Source organism: Amia ocellicauda, chromosome 3 (genome assembly GCF_036373705.1).
Source record: "Amia ocellicauda isolate fAmiCal2 chromosome 3, fAmiCal2.hap1, whole genome shotgun sequence".
Classification (NCBI taxonomy): Eukaryota; Metazoa; Chordata; class Actinopteri; order Amiiformes; family Amiidae; genus Amia; species Amia ocellicauda.
In genome coordinates this window covers 5,244,036-5,260,847 of record NC_089852.1, presented here as the reverse complement: position 1 = coordinate 5,260,847, position 16,812 = coordinate 5,244,036, and the positions used below count along the sequence as shown (strand labels likewise).

Here is a 16,812-nt window from a genome sequence, read left to right as displayed (position 1 = left end):
CTCTGGACCACATAAAACATTAAGTAAAATAAGCAGTTAATTGCATAACTGAAGTAAACACTTGATCTGTGTAAACATGCATTGCACATAAACACACTGAGAAAAGGCCAGTGTGTATTTGCCTTTTTAGATGACATTACTGCAATTGTAAACACGTTTGACTGATTTTTCGTTCCTCTCCAGGATTTATGTGTGTGTAAAGGTTTCCATAAACTAGATCAATATAAGTCTGCGATGGCTGGCATCAGCTATTTGAGGTTTTCAGTATTAAAACAGAATACAGTGCGTTTTAATTTCACAATTAGAGGCGGAAAGGCCCGTGTAAAATCATGCGCCTCCCACTGCTACACAATATAGACCTGATGCTGGCTGATCAAAACAAAAGATTGGTAAAGCAGGATATAAGAATAACCAAAAACACTTTGATTTTGTGTGGGATGAAAGCGTCTAGTGTTTTTCGTTGCACAGTTTGAAAAGGAAAACAGTTATCGGTAAGACAAAATAAAAATAAGGTTTATCAGTTCTGGCAAAGTAATGCATTCCTGAGAGAGAAAGCGAGGGAGAGAGAGGGGGAGAGGGGTGGCTGGACAGCACCAGCTTGAAAGAATCACAAGTAGCTGTTGAATTGAGCTTGCAGTCAGCCCGTTTTTACTTAGTTACCTGTTACTAAGGATGGGGCCTAAGTACACCATGTGACTCGAGTGACTTCTATTAGAAACAGGAAACAGCGCAGGAGCTCTGGACTCTAACCAGAATAATATCCCATCCCCCATCGCACAGAAATGCACACAACACACAGATGCAAACACACGCTCAAACCCACTCACCAATGCGTGCCGGATGTGCCATGGCCAACACACGCTCAACTTGCCCTGATTCAGGCCCTGCAGGCATATTGCATTCCCTCCCCCCCAGAAAAAACAGAAAAAGAGGCTATGTTTACTGTCTAGACATGAAAGGGGAATGCTAGCTCTAATTCAGCAGTGTGTCCATTATACCCATATCTCAGTATCTAATAAGCATAAGGAATAAATCTAATCTAATTGTTTCTTTTTGTAATTTAGCATCTTTGACAAGCAATGCTGTGCTCTGTCAATTATTGTAATGTGTCCTTAGTGTGTCCAAATTCTTGTTTTGGCCCCAGGCTGCTTTGTTTATATTTTCATAAGGTTCAGCAGATGTTTATTTTCATAATCAAAAAGTCACATTTCATGTTCTGCGCTCTTGGATATTCAGTAAGGTGTCTTTTGCTTTCCTCGTCAATCTGTACTTTGCTTATTGATCTGATCTCTTAGTCGTGTAAAACCCAAGCCCGACGTCACAAACCTAAAGAGAAACAGCGACTTTTGCAAAATAGTGGGGAATCCCAAAGTCCTTCGTAAGAAAGCTATACCTAACCAATGATCAGAGAAGGAAATGCATTCACTTCTGTGGTTTAACACTGCACCAGCACAGACAGTACCGCAGGGTATGATCAACAATCGACTGAAATAGAAAATATGGTGATAAACAGAAATGTATCCATCACTAAAATGCCTCAGATTTTGAAGATCTCAGATTAGTGCAATAACATTTATTAATAAGTATTTTTATCTTACTTCTCCTATGAGCTTTATTTTTTAAAGCTTGTTGCATTATTTGCTTTACACTGTTTATCTTGGGCCACTCTATAATTATAATTGATTACCTAGGGTGACAGTGTTACAAAATAAACATATTTCACTATAACAGTTTGAAAAAGAGCACATAGTACGTTGTATAAGTTCTAATTGAAGTAGCATCTGGTACAATATACAGTGCATGACTCCACTCAGGGGCAGTTCAAGTGTAAGCAGAAATGTACTAGTTAACATCAGAGCTAGATGCAAAAATAATCTGAAATGAGTATCTCCAGAGATGTGTACCTTTAAAGTTATATCAGGTTTCCATGACTCCACACCCTTGGTCAACAAGACCTGTCTCATATGTCACAGATGATTTAGATAACGATTACTGTACAGATAACAAAGGAAAATACGGGGGTATATGCATAAGAGATTTGTGTCTGCCTACCTGAAAGATTGTGGGAGGTTTAACTAGTAAAAGAAAACTCTAATGCCTTGATGGGTGATGGTGGGATATGATGGGAGCTCCTCACATTTTATGACAAAATGGACCCTTGGATTTGGGATGCCAACTCCCAAAGTAGGATCCTGTCTTGTATGTTATCCCATATGGCAGAATAGTTTTAAGGACTAACATGTTTACAGTATGAAGCTCTTTAATAGGGGCCTGCAAAATATATTGTTCATTACTCTGTTTGCATTTTCAGCTTATTTTCAGATTTGAGATATATAAAGTGTATTAAACATCCCCTCGCCTAGAAATTACTGTTCATTAAATTATTCCTGTTCTGATTAAACTGTAAATAGCATGTTCCTTTCTTTCTTTTTCTTTCTTTCTTTCTTTCTTTCTTTCTTTCTTTCTTTCTTTCTTTCTTTCTGGACAAGTTGTTTTATAATCATGGATCTGAAAACATGAATCACTGTAATTCTAATTATTTTATTTGTGAAGTTCAATCTTTATTTATTAATTCAAACCTTGTGAATATTTTATCACAGTAATTCTTGGCATAGAGGATGACAGCATGCAATCGCTAGAACTCTAGGAGATTCTTCGTAATTGTTTTTTTTTTTGCAATTAAAGAAATGAAACACATTGTAAATTGGAAGGGGCAGCCTGGTAATCCCCTCCTGAATTCCTGCTAAATGTCCTACCATATAGTTTAAGGCTCTACACTTTCTTTGCGTACTAGACAAAATCAAGATCTCACACAAATCCCATCAGATAAGGCTTTATCTCACTATACTAGGACCTGAATCTAACAAGTGGTCTGTTAACATAAGGCATCTCTCAGCTAACTCAATCAAGTACATCCCAAACTAGATTTCGTGAACATAAGGAATGATAGGGTGACATCCATTGGTTTTGACTTAACAGTGTCCTTATTCATGTTGCAGGAAGTCATAATCTAATTAAATATTTTTACTTGTGATGGAAACTGTCAAAAGAAAAGGGGATATGCAACTAACATTTCTATTTTGTTGTTTACAGAACAGATTTTCATTTTATAGCTTTCGGTTTCTTCATATATACACATATGTGCAACATGCATTCAAGAAAAAACATCTGTTAGGTCCTGTGAATATTGCAGTATTTGTAGTATACCTCACTCAAGCCCTCCCTAAACTAGTTTGGAATAATTTTTTAGAGGAACGGTGTTTATTTTCCTTGCCACAAACTCTAAGAAATATGTTTGTACATTTTTAGCTCCTATCCTGTCCCTATGTTTCATTCACATAGTTAATGATCTACCCTTATAATGGCCTCTCTATCAGCCGTCTCCGACACACAGACATCTGTATTTTTCCACAAGTGATCTTCATACACACTTGTAAATCTGTGCTGCCAGAACACTAACTCCCCCCAAGAGGGTACTTAAATGAAAAACACTCCCTCCGAATCTCGGCAAAACTTGTTTGTGGATTTGTCTGTCCAGAACCGTTTGTATTTAAATGAGAGATTGAATTACGCCGGGTCAGCATATCAACAAAACCTGAAATCTACGGCTTGTCACCAACTGACCTATATTTGCCTCCTGTGGTTGTCATTGGTCAGGCTGCCTGGGTAGGAGGACTCTTGCAGCTCGCCTTTGCACGGTGTGTGTGTGTGTGACAGGGCTGCCAGCACAGCCACACCGAGTGAAAGGGCTTTATTGGGATTTGTTCTGCCTTCCTTTTATATCATTAACGCTGTGTATAATCCTGCTTGAGGCTTCTTCAATACATGTGGGGGAGGGGGTGGGCCGAGCTTGTGAAGCACCAGATTGTGAGGTGCGGAAATAAAAGGGCAGCGAAACTTTTCAGCTCCTTCCTACCAACTAGACTTGCCTCACTACTTCTTGTTTTGGTCTACTTGAACGTAGCCATTTCACATGTTGTGGTGCTCTTAAAAAATTAAGAATCGTCACTTTCTGAATTAATCTCCCAATGAAGGATAATCTCATTAGCAGTAGAACGAATAACAGTGGCACTAATAGCCAGGATAGTTATGCTTTAGATCTGTATACTCAACATAAATCTGCCTTAATCACTACTCCCTGTGTTTCTCTATGTCTTCTTTGGGACATCATTATTCCTGTCTTTCCATTCTTGTGTTTGGTCTCATTTGTTGTCACTCTATATTATTTTAAAGAATGAAGGTATGTATGTCAGGGAGATAAAGATCTTTATTTACCCATCCCCCACCATACTGTTTCTCCTATTCCTCCTCTCTCTTTCTTTATCTCTCTCTTACACACACACACACACACACACACACACACACACACACACACACTTTCACTGAGTTTATGTACAGTATGTTCATTCTAAAGTATCTGATATCATTAAAGGTGACCTCTTTTACATTGTTGCCTTTTTGTATTTACTTTCGGTCACTGTTTGATTGTTTATCCTTTAGTTCTGTTCTGTAAAATCCTGAAAGTTTTTTTGTTTTTTTTGGTGAGCCAGTTTGTCAGGATACACAGATGATAGGTTTGAAATGATTGACATATACAATATATTAAAGTATAAATATATGTATTTATTTTTATTTATTTAAGAAGTGAAACTGATTCCAGGAAATCTAGGCACAAGGCTTGAAAAATGAAGATGATTTCATAATTATTGGAAACCTCAGGGGATTACCAACAGTTGTTCTACTGGTTGAGTATTGTTGCACTATTTATTCCTGCTGGAATGAAACCATGGAATAATAGGATAGAATCCTGTTGCTCCTGCTCTTTAAAAACACATAGATGTGTGTGTCGTGGGGGGTTCTTGAGGCTAAGCATCGCAGGGACTGATTTCAACTGATTTCAAGACCTTATGACCCCATTTTTGATTGTATCCACTTTTTCCCACTTTTTAAAATTATTTATTTCCCTAGGATTAAGCCTGATCCCTTATATTTTAACTTGTATTTTCTCACCTGTTACTGGGAAATTGTTTGACGTGATGATTGCTTCCGCCTGTTGAGAGACAAAAGATTGTTCCTACGTACAAGTGAAAACCCAACGCAAACACTGTGTACTTCTACATTCAGCAAACCACAGGACTGTCAGATAAATATTTACACCCTTGTGTAGAGGAAACAGTACACTAGTCTTAACATTTCCCTTTCCTGTCACAGTGCTTTTGGATAAAGATGCCATGCTTCAAACAACTTAATCAAAAACCACACATATCTGATCCGCATTCATGTCACTTATACATCTACATGGGCTATAGAAATCACTATGCGCACTGTAAACAATGCTTCTTCTGGTTTCCTAACATGGAATTGAGCCCTGTTTTAAGCATGTACACCACTGTATTGTACTGTAATACAATGTATTTACAGAGAGAACAATGTGTGCAGTTCTGTGGTTCGTCTCTTTAGATATGACTATGATATGTTTGCTCTATGTAACTGTGTAACTGTTTTTCTGTGTGAGGTAACTGGTGGAGGTGTTAAATAAATAAAATAATGTGTTGAAATTGGAGGTGGATTCTAAACACTTACCATAGATGCCTGGTCAATGATTACTGCTTCATTGTGTTAACAGATGATGTACTGTCAAAGAAAGGACATTTGCTTGTTTAGATATTTGTTTAAAAAGGAAAAACATTTAGCATGCATGGACAAAATTCTGTTCTGTTTCCAATTCATTATAAGACTGTCAAGTTAGAAAGTTAGAAAACAGAAACACTAAAAGCAAAAATCACGTTTTTTTTCCCACTTTGAGGCAAATTAAAAAATACTTGAAATTGCACTGCAGCTGAGAGTTCACTAATCAATAACATGACCCCTTCAGCCCGAGGGCTCTGACTGAATTGTGGAGGTGGAGGAGCAGTGAGCCAACTACGCTTCATACAATAGACCTTTATCTGTTCATTTTTAATGCATTAGGGCAGATCATGCTTGGGTTATCTATATTTAATGCAATCTTCTGCCTTGATCTTGGCATCAGTTTTGTTGCCATTTTCCAGTTTTTACTTGTCAGATGGTGTGCAGCATCGGCTCTGTTGCCAGGGCAGCGCTCAAGTCCAGAGGTTTTGTTTTTTCACTGTAATGGCAGGCAGAGTGAATTGAGCCAAATTCTTTGGAGGATACTTTAAATGTCCTTCTTTCAAACTGTGGGAAATACAATTTACTTGTTATTCTTCATAAACAAATAGACTGAAAGGCGCTATTATGCTTTATGCAAAATATTGTTTACGGGATGTAAAGTAATTCATGTAATCTTCAAACCACATTTATTATACATCCCCGAGGAGCAGTGCCATATCGAACACGTTGTATCCGTGCACATGTAGCACTACAGGCATACTGCTTTTCACAAGCTAAATAAACTTGAAATCCATCATTGATTAAAAATCCATACATGTTTTAAACAAAACAAAAAAACAAATCCATTCTAAAAGGCCAGGAAAATGATTCCTGTTCTGTTTTTTGGGTTTTGAATATGAATTTCTGGTTCCTCGTTGTAGGTGTGGGTAGTACAGTGAGGGCTGCAGTGGAAATCCAAATGGATTCTCTGGGCTGCCGGCCACTCCCTGCACTCCAGGGGGAACTGGGTGAGTCACTCAGGAACTCACATACTCTTTACTTTGCAAGAAACTTTGCAGGCATGACATGGAAAAGGGAAGCTGTATATCGAAGCAAGTGGAAACATCTTGGGGAGGCCTTCATCCAGCAGTGGATCGATATAGGCTGATGATGATGATAAATATAAATATATATATGAACATATCACACATCTACCTTATGTAAGCTTCACGGACTCTGTACTGTCTTCATTCTATAATACTGTACAGATTCTTGTTTATGAATGTTAATGCAATCGATAAGCACAAGACAGCTTTCCATAGCAAAGTTTTTCTAATGTTACTCAGACCTCAATGCCTGGGAGCGGTAACTGTGCACACACTTACACGACATGCTTGTGCTGCGTAATTGTGTCATACACAGCTGCTAATGTGTTTCGGTCTTCTGCTCGTAATGCTGATTGTATTGGAACACTAGGGGGAAACAGGACTGGGTGGAGGAGGTTATAAATGTGCACAGTGAAGCAAATTCTCTGTAATTGTGCAAGAAATAATAGAATAGTGCAGCCATTAGAATGAGTTCCTGAGTAACACATTAAAATAATTCATGCATTACAAACCACTGGCAGTGAGAACATGTATTTCAGGTGCTATATCAATAAAATGAATAGTAAACATGTAAATAAAAAAATTAGATATTCAAAAGTAGAGCACTTAGAGGCTCTTGGTTGAACATTTTCATTCTGGAAAGCATAAGAGCTTTGGTAGGCCATCTAAAAGACGAGGGGAGAATAAAGAATGGTTCGTTCTTCTTTAATGACTTGAACCTTATAACATCATCTTGACAATTCAGGTACTGGATATGGATGTTATTTATTATATGAAACAAAATGTAAATGTGTTTTGAGATAACAATGTCATTAATTCCAATGAATGTCCTAGTGCTCATGAAGACTGATTTGCCCCCTGCAAATTAATATCACTTTCTTGAATGGATGTAGTCCCTAGGGTAGAAAGCTGTCTTCGTCACAACACACCAGGAGGGAAGTGAATCATCCATAACAGTGAGCATTGCCATCGCTGTTGATAAATTGTCAACATGAAAGCAGAGGGCGGATCGCTCAGCGAGATCATGGGGGATCGGTCGTAAACAGGCAACAAACACTGCAAAAAGGGTGGGTGTTGATTGTGGTGATGGATGCTTTGTCAACACTGCCTTATTCGCTCATTGTGGATAAGACAGTTATCTAAGAACATGGGCACTGTGCTATCTGTGGCGACATGCTGGAGCCTCCTGCAATCTCCCCTCAGCACCCTCAGCACCCTCAGCATAGTAGTCCTTCACCTTTCTACACTGTGCCAATTCTCTACTCTAACGATCACAAGTAGCTTTTCTTAACTTCGGAGTTCTAACATATCGGCTACTCAAACTGATGTGAATAGTAATTCCACATCTCATTTACCAGAGTTACTGTATCTCGTATTTTCCTTCACATAAAGCATAATTGTAATTAAATAAGGAAGCCATGAAATACAAAACTAGTGAAGTAGTTGCTTTCTGTCAACAAAGATAAATTAAGGTTTACAAGGGTTAATATAATAGTATTGTCAGTGATGGGAAGGGCTTGATTATAATGTGGCTATGGGAAAAAGATACTGTACACTGCAGTGGTTTTCTGTTGCTGCAGCTGACAAGTTGTGTCATGTGCGGCCCGTTCCCTAAGGCACAAAGGCAGATCCAAAAGTCTTTTCTTGTTTTACTTCTTTCACAAGCAATGAGGAACTACTCTGGGACTGCACCGACCATATTCACAGGGAGGAGGTGACTTGGACCCTTTATGATTTTAGAAAAACATCCAGGACGTGGAGTGCAGCTCTCACCCTCCCCCCAGATACACAATGAGCCTTTCAGTGGGATGTTTACAGAGACAGATTCTGAGCCAATCGGTCTTAAGCAGAATACATTACAATTTACTAAACTACGAACCACGGTGAACCACGATGGTTGGATAACAGGTTGGTCTGCATGCAAAATGAAAACCCCAGTGCCCACACAGAATCATTTTGTCAAAACATGCCAGTCTGATTTACCCTAATCCCAAAAAAGTACGTGGAAAATATTAAATGAATAGCTTTGTGCCTAGATTCATAATAGATTGATGATTTCTAATCTTCTCATGTGGTTTTAAATCGGTTTAATTAAGCAGTTCTTGAGCCATTGTCAACATCTGACTAAAAGATAGTTTATGGAAATTGTTATTATGAACAAGAATGAGCAAATAATCGAACTTCTGAATAATCAACATATCAAATGTAGAATTAAAAAGTATATCCTTTTAAAAAATGTCTCAAACTTAACTTGCAGCTTGTAACTTTTAATAACACTGGTTTAAAAAAGTGATGACAAATTGTTATTATTGTAGATTTGACAATGTGTTGCTATGATATCATGTTTTGTCAGAACATGTCATTACTGAAATGTAACCATACCGCTTTTAAAGATTACCACTTGGTTCCCTGTAGGTTAACAAACTATCCATTTACCAAATTAGCTTCGGTCACCACCATTGAAACAAAGTACATGCTGTATTTTTGTTATCCGAAGACTCTTCAGTGTGTTGAGGGAATTGTCCATTCTATAAATCTGAAGTAATCATGATCATTTACCATTGATTTTCATGAATTGATCATAAAAGAACACATTTATTTCTGTGGTAAATATATCACAATTCTCTACATTACCACACATGCAAATCAATCTCTGAATATCACCATAGAACCACACTACAATAACTTATGCTTCACTGTTACTGCACTGTACAACTGAAAAAGATTGAAACTTGTAATAGTTAGTCTACATTGAAGCTGAAAATTTGGGAACATTTAAAAATAGACTGGATAGGATCCTTGGATCACTTATGGACACCAAACGAGCACGATGGGTCGAATGGCCTCCTCTCGATTGTAAACTTTCTTATGTTCTTCTTATGTACATTTTTATCTGAAAATAAATAAATACACATAGTACTTTGATATATTTTTTGTTTTAAATGGATTGTTTTATGGTACCGACCGATATAATCTTCGATATAACTTCGAGTTGACCCCTTTCAATTATTCTGTGATTATAAAAAAACAAAACAAAACAAAACAAAACAGGCACATGAAATGGCAGTCACTAAAAGGCCTTTGAATGTCCTTCTACTGTATTAAACACAACTCTTGTCAAAATAAAGTTTGGGGATGTTGGTCTTACGGTATGCACATGCCCTCTAACCAAACTAGTCCTAATACCTTCTTCCCACACCCTGTGAAAACCCCCCTGCCAGAGCACTGATATGAAAAAGCTGACACCTACATTTCTGCAGCGTTATTTCCCTCCCCTGCAGCTTCCATCTTGTCTAGGTATCTCTGTGACATGGTGCAGCCCTGAGGAAGAGGCTGGTTACACATTAGAACCTGTTCTCTAGTGGGCTGGGTTGAATGCATTACATTATACTTTAGAAGAACTGCAAAATGATGATGTATAAAATATAATTAAAGGGAGTCTGGACCCTGCTTTTTTTTTTTTTTTTTTAAGGTAACTTTCTTTTTTAAAACACATTATTGTCATGTTTTACTATTATTCTTATAGTTACGGTTTACACCGTTTTAAAATGAATACCACTTTCAAAGCTAGACAATGTTTACAAAAATGTATAGAAAAATATGTAAAGGTTTCGTTCTTTCTTTTGATTTGCCTGCTCCCGTAGGCTACATACATGGCCAAGGGAGAACACAAATTATACATTACGTCTATTGTGAAGGTTATGTAGTGTAAAATGTGTGCCACTCCCTCTTGTTTTTCAGAATATGAACTTAATTTTAAATATTTATGTGAATATATTGTGTTCGTTACAAGAGCGACAGTCATTACATTTAACTTCTAAAATGCCAAGTAAATTCTTACATTTAAATCTCTAGATATTTATAAAGTACATCAACCGCCTGCTTGCAAATTTCACGTAAACGACTTTAAGGGAAAAGCATAAGATCTTGCATTGCAGAAATCAACACACGGAGTTCATTCATGCATGTATGTGACATTTATTTGAAAAATAAAGTTGCAGCATTTACAGTTGCCATCAGGAAGGGCGGGACACAAACCCCGTCAATCACTTAGCCAGTCCGAGTTTGATTGGCGGTTTGGTCGCACTGCTACTCAACACACACCGCTTCCTCCAAAACATACACAACACCAGCAACAAAACAACGGCGTGTAAACTTCAGACATTTGGCACCTTTACCAGCATGAGTAGTTTGGTTACCGTTATCAAATAAATACAATTTTGGTTTTTGCGACATGGTCAAAAGTTGTTCGAGAGATGATCATAAAGAAACATTGTTACGGGGCTCAGGCGATCTTGCTGCAGAAGTCAATGAAGTCCCTCTGCATGAAGTCCTCGCTCTGCAGCACGTCGTGCTCGGAGGGGAAGTACTGCAGGCTCTCCTCCTGGGCCAGCTCGCCGAAGCTGAAGACGGGGAGAGGCTGGCGCTTGGCCGGCGGTCTGGCGCAGAAGCGGGCGGCCGGCCGCGGCGACAGGTCGGGGCTGTCCATCAGCCCCCCGCGGGCGTTCTCCAGCACGCCCAGGTACGAGTCCATGTCCGTGAAGTCCAGCTCGCAGTCGGAGCCGCTGTCCGTGCCCACCGAGTCGGAGCGCATGTGCATCAGCTGGTACTTCTCATGCATCAGGAACTGGTTGGTGTTCCTCGGGGCCCGCATCCCTTTCGCTCGGTTCCCTTGGATGTTGACGGGGCGCAAGGACAGCCCGGACGGCCGGAGAGCTGCCCGATCTGGCTTGTGGTTGTAGTAGTAGTAGGGCTTATAATGCGCAGGTGCTCTGCCCTTCTGGCCCCGGTAACTTGGCCTTCTCCCACGCTTGTGCCAGCGAGGCTTGCTGGCGGCTCTCCCGCAGTCGTCCTGGAGCTTCGGCCCGGGCTGGGTGGCGATAGCAGGCCCCCACTGGCTCATCATGCCTTTGCCACACATGGTCAGCTCTTCTTCCCAAAGCATCGCCTGCTCCGCCGTGCTTCACATCATCTGCCCAGCTGCGGACAGCTGTCAGGAAACAAAGAGCAGCTCTCCTCTGTTTTCGGAGCTCTTTCACTCGTGGTTCACCACACGAAACGCCCCCTCAGTCTACCTTTTCACAATCTTCTCCGGTTTTTTCTTGACCACGGGCTTTTGGTAGTACATAGCCTGGTGGTGCACCTGTCCCGCAGGCAGCTTGACCCGCTGGCGCGCTGTCTCTTCAGGTTGACAGTCACACCTTTGTGTCTCTCTGGTGTCTCTCTCGGTTTGACCCCGGTGGGTGTCTCTCTGGGTCAGAAATGTAAAGGTTCGCGTGTTCTGCGAAGTATGCGATAGACAACCCGAGTCGTGCGAAGTAATTGGATCATTAAAAATCATACATGCCTCTCCGCTCCGCACTGCAATCTCAAGTGACAGTTAGCTAACAAACTTTACACGCCTGCGGACGTCGGTATTTATACAGTCGGGTCAGCAGAATGGAGGTGGAAGAGTGGGGGGAGCCAGGCAGTGTATTTAAACAACAACGATACTAAACACGGTATACATATCATAGAAACACAACTAAACGTTTTAATAGGGATTTCTAATTCGTTATGTTCAACACTGTGTTATCCACCGATTGTTTGTTGGAAAGGAAGAGTTGGAAGAAATGTTGCGGACTCTCCCCCATTCAGCAATGGATCGACCCGCTCTTTGCAACGTTTCGTATTACTCTAGAGCATATTTTGCGTAACTTGCGTAGCTGGTGAAGGTCTTCGCGAACAGAGCTTACGAAAACAACGTTAACCGTTTCAAGATTACAAGCCCTGTTGGAAAAGTAATAGCACCAGGAACAAACCACTATCTCTCAAGAGGGGGAGGGAGTTAATATTGTTGTGTCTAGAGCCAAATCGATGTCCGATCATTTATTTCAGTTATTGTATTTATTTAAAACACCAGTAATACAATGGTCGTAATACGTGGTCATCACTAATATGTGGTTTGGATACGAAGTAAAATATTTCGACATGAACGGTAACACACGCCAGATACAATTTGGTCTGTTCCATGGAGAAAGGAATTGTAATCTAAATTCTTTTATTTGTTTATTTATTTACTTATTTACATGCGGGAACCCTTTATGGTATACGAATTATAAATATATGTTTTATTATTATTTGTAATATTTTACATGGGGTCTCAAATGCTTTCCTTCTATTAACAACGTTGTTCTTTTGAAATAGAGTATCATGATCTCAACGTGGAACATATACTGCTATGGCTCTGCTCTGCTTAGTTTGGAAATAAATTGCGATTCAAGTATTTATATTGTGTTTATAACCATTATTATTATTATTATTATTATTATTATTATTATTATTATTATTACTACCAATAAACGCCACGGGGTGTGTTCCTTGTGTCTGTGTACGTGCAGCGCATGTGTTCCGCCCATGTTGTTTACACAGGCATATGGTAGGGTAAGTTAGGGGGCTTGTCAATAGGAACAAATTAACCAAAAAAGACAAGTATGTAGAGGACGATTCTCTTTCATTGACTACTTCGCCATAACTCTGTTTTATACAGTTAATGTATTATAGTGACATACTATTATATAATATAATAATGTATATATCGTTTGTAATGCGCAGGATAATGTACATGTAGCCTAATATTAATCCATCTCGGGTTTGTTGCTAATTGCAACGTGCTATGACGTCATTTATATATACTTATTTGTATAAAGTCATTGTTACTGTCACGTTCGGAACACAAGTAAACATTACTTTCGTTTACGTCACCAAAACAAAACCCCTTCGCCCGCTGTATAGTTGATTTTTATTCCGATTTAATTATTAATATTTGGTCGTGGTGGGTGTATCGGTATCCGCCACGCATGTCTCTGTGTGTTTTGGGAGACGTGCGAGGTCAGCCGCCTCCCACTTCGGCACGTCCCTCCAGACAAGAGGAAAGGGCTTGACACACAACATATAGTCCATGTAGAAAATGTTTTTCAAGTGTGTCTGACCCCACAACCGCGGTATTTGACGTTTATTTATTTCCAAATGTGTGGCTGTTTAATGAACTATACACTCTTAGAACGAATGTGTTAAATTTAACACATTCTGTGTTTGTTCAAGAGCAACACCATTTTGTATTACAATTCACCAAAGCACACAACAATTTAACACAGGTCCGTGTGGGAAAGACACATTGTTGTGTTAAAAAGACACATCACGGTGTTGTAATTTGGTGAGTTTTAAAAAGTTGTGTTGTCCTTGAACAAATACAGAATATGTTGAATTTAACACATTAGTTCAAAGAGTGTAGAATATTGAAGTGGGTGCCTTAAATAAGCAAACAAGAAGTGTTCCACCTCCATAAATATGACTCTTCTCTGTAATTTCTCTGAATAAGACTATCATTAAATTCAGCATAATGTATATTTCTATGACCTCATATTCTTGATGGATAGTATAGAAAATTGCACAAAAACAATTCAATTCTGCTAGTCTTACTTGTAGAAATTAAGATGCCCAATCAGAACTGTCCTTCATTGTTAATTATATTATTAAAAATGCTTTACCATATAATATAGACACCTAGTATTTGTTCTTACTCTCCTCACTTAGCTAATCCAACAGATAATAACCATCAGTGGACCCGATACCAGTGGAGGGTTAGTTAGGCTGATGGATTGGTTTGTGTGCAATACAGAGATTAATTTCAGCTTTCTAAAAGGAACTGTCGGCTAATTACTGCTCAATCATGGTCATCTCATACTTTCCACCCACATACAATGTTTTAGTCTAATCTATTTATATTACATAATTTGTAATAACATTCTGGAAGAGGATTAAAATAATTGTATAATTTAATAACTTTACATTGTCTAATACACCAATCATAAATGGATAAATGAACTCAAAATATTTGTAACCAAGGTCATTTAAATATATATTATTTGTGGATAGACATGTTACAAAAGTATATAGGCTGTTTAGAAGATAAACAATGTACACGTTTGTTTGTCTGCATATATATATATATAAAGCAAAAAATATATACAACTGGTAATGATTTGAGGAAAAACTATTTTCGAAAATGTCGATTTGTTTTCTTCCGCTGGAGGCTCAGGTGACGCTCAAGTCAAGGGGGCGTGTCCTGCAGACGCTCACGTTCTGCGCATGCGTGTACAGTACAGTGAGGGCGGACCTGGAGCTCCGGAGCAGAGCGGCTGAGGTCGGGTTGCTGTGTCTACCCTGGTTTGACACAGAAAGTGGGCAGATTAAACGCTGTGTTCGGCTACATAGATTATTTTTGTAAGAGCTCTCCTTTGGGGGTATTTACAGCAGCCATTATTTTGCTGAATGTAACTCTTTTTAAGTTACTAAAATGATACAATGAAACAGAAAAGGCACAGATACTTGTAGCGTATTCATACTAACATATGAGAACAGTATAATTGTATGGGCTGCGATAGTTACCCTTTATTCAGTATCCTGTAACTAGTGTATTATCCACTGTAGGTGACTTTAAAATACAATGGTAAAACTGTTAAAAAGCTGCAAATAGGCTATGCTAATCTCGGCTGTGATGAAGTGGATACAGTCCAGTGAGGGTCCACTCTTTGGTCAAACTCAATTTTAGCTCGATACATAATGACATTATTCTGCCCAAAATAAATAGTTCTGTAATTCCCGTGCACAATTTGAGTTCATTTTCACACAATTATCTCGTTTAAATGTACAAAGAAAGAATTGGAGACACTGTTTTATCAACCTGAATTAAATAAGTTTTCACTTAATTTATTAGTTGTTTTTTTAAGCTGAATAATGAGGGGAACTAGGCTTATATAGACTATTGACATCATCCTAAAACTATGAACTACTGATTCACCAGAGAAAACCAAGAAAACATCTTAACAGTCGTAGGATGCGAGAGAACCGTGCTAATCTACCTACCATTTTACGGCTCATTTTAGACATTGTTTAGTGGGTATCCATTTACAGCAATGCACGACCAGTCTAGTATTTAAGCGCAGTGCCATCTTGTGGATTTATAGGCTATAGCAATGAGTTACAACGACATAATGAAACAATTTGCGTTTGAGAGACATATAGCGCTATTCATTATACGCTGAAGCGCATAGCCACTTTTTTCAGAAACGAATTACTGCATATCGTTTGATATATACTTAGTCCTAAATAATTTATTTAACTGACGGTTGTGTTGTGTATGGTGCATTCAACAGCTATGGACATGACAGGATAATATGACAAAATGACAGGATTTTGAAGTTACATTACTTCAAAATCCCATTTTATTGATTTAACTGATCAGTGAAATAATATGCATGCATGCATTCATATACATATAAACAGATCATCATCATAGATTACATTAATATGAAACATATATATTGAGAAAGCTTTCTTCAGTATTTTATTTAATTATAGTATAAATGTTAATTATACGTTTACAACAAATAATATATATATATATATATATATACACTCACCTAAAGGATTATTAGGAACACCTGTTCAATTTCTCATTAATGCAATTATCTAACCAACCAATCACATGGCAGTTGCTTCAATGCATTTAGGGGTGTGGTCCTGGTCAAGACAATCTCCTGAACTCCAAACTGAATGTCGAATGGGAAAGAAAGGTGATTTAAACAATTTTGAGCGTGGCATGGTTGTTGGTGCCAGACGGGCCGGTCTGAGTATTTCACAATCTGCTCAGTTACTGGGATTTTCACGCACAACCATTTCTAGGGTTTACAAAGAATGGTGTGAAAAGGGAAAAACATCCAGTATGCGGCAGTCCTGTGGGCGAAAATGCCTTGTTGATGCTAGAGGTCAGAGGAGAATGGGCCGACTGATTCAAGCTGATAGAAGAGCAACTTTGACTGAAATAACCACTCGTTACAACCGAGGTATGCAGCAAAGCATTTGTGAAGCCACAACACGTACAACCTTGAGGTGGATGGGCTACAACAGCAGAAGACCCCACCGGGTACCATCTCCACTACAAATAGGAAAAAGAGGCTACAATTTGCACAAGCTCACCAAAATTAGACAATTGAAGACTGGAAAAATGTTGCCTGGTCTGATGAGTCTCGATTTCTGTTGAGACATTCAGATG

At 38.8% G+C, this 16,812-nt stretch overlaps 1 protein-coding gene across 1 annotated transcript; it reads right to left on the bottom strand.

Annotated features, from left to right (window-relative positions):
- Positions 1-10,678: 10,678 nt before the first annotated feature.
- On the bottom strand, positions 10,679-12,119 carry LOC136733469 (uncharacterized). Its single transcript, XM_066697849.1, has one exon. It carries the CDS (start codon positions 11,659-11,661, stop codon positions 11,002-11,004), a length of 660 nt encoding a protein of 219 aa, XP_066553946.1. The 5' UTR covers positions 11,662-12,119; the 3' UTR covers positions 10,679-11,001.
- Between the last annotated feature and the right edge of the window lie 4,693 nt (positions 12,120-16,812).

Coding starts and splice junctions, on each gene's coding strand:
- LOC136733469 (XM_066697849.1), bottom strand. CDS start 11,661: ATGCTTTGGGAAGAAGAGCTGACCATGTGTGGCAAAGGCATGATGAGC.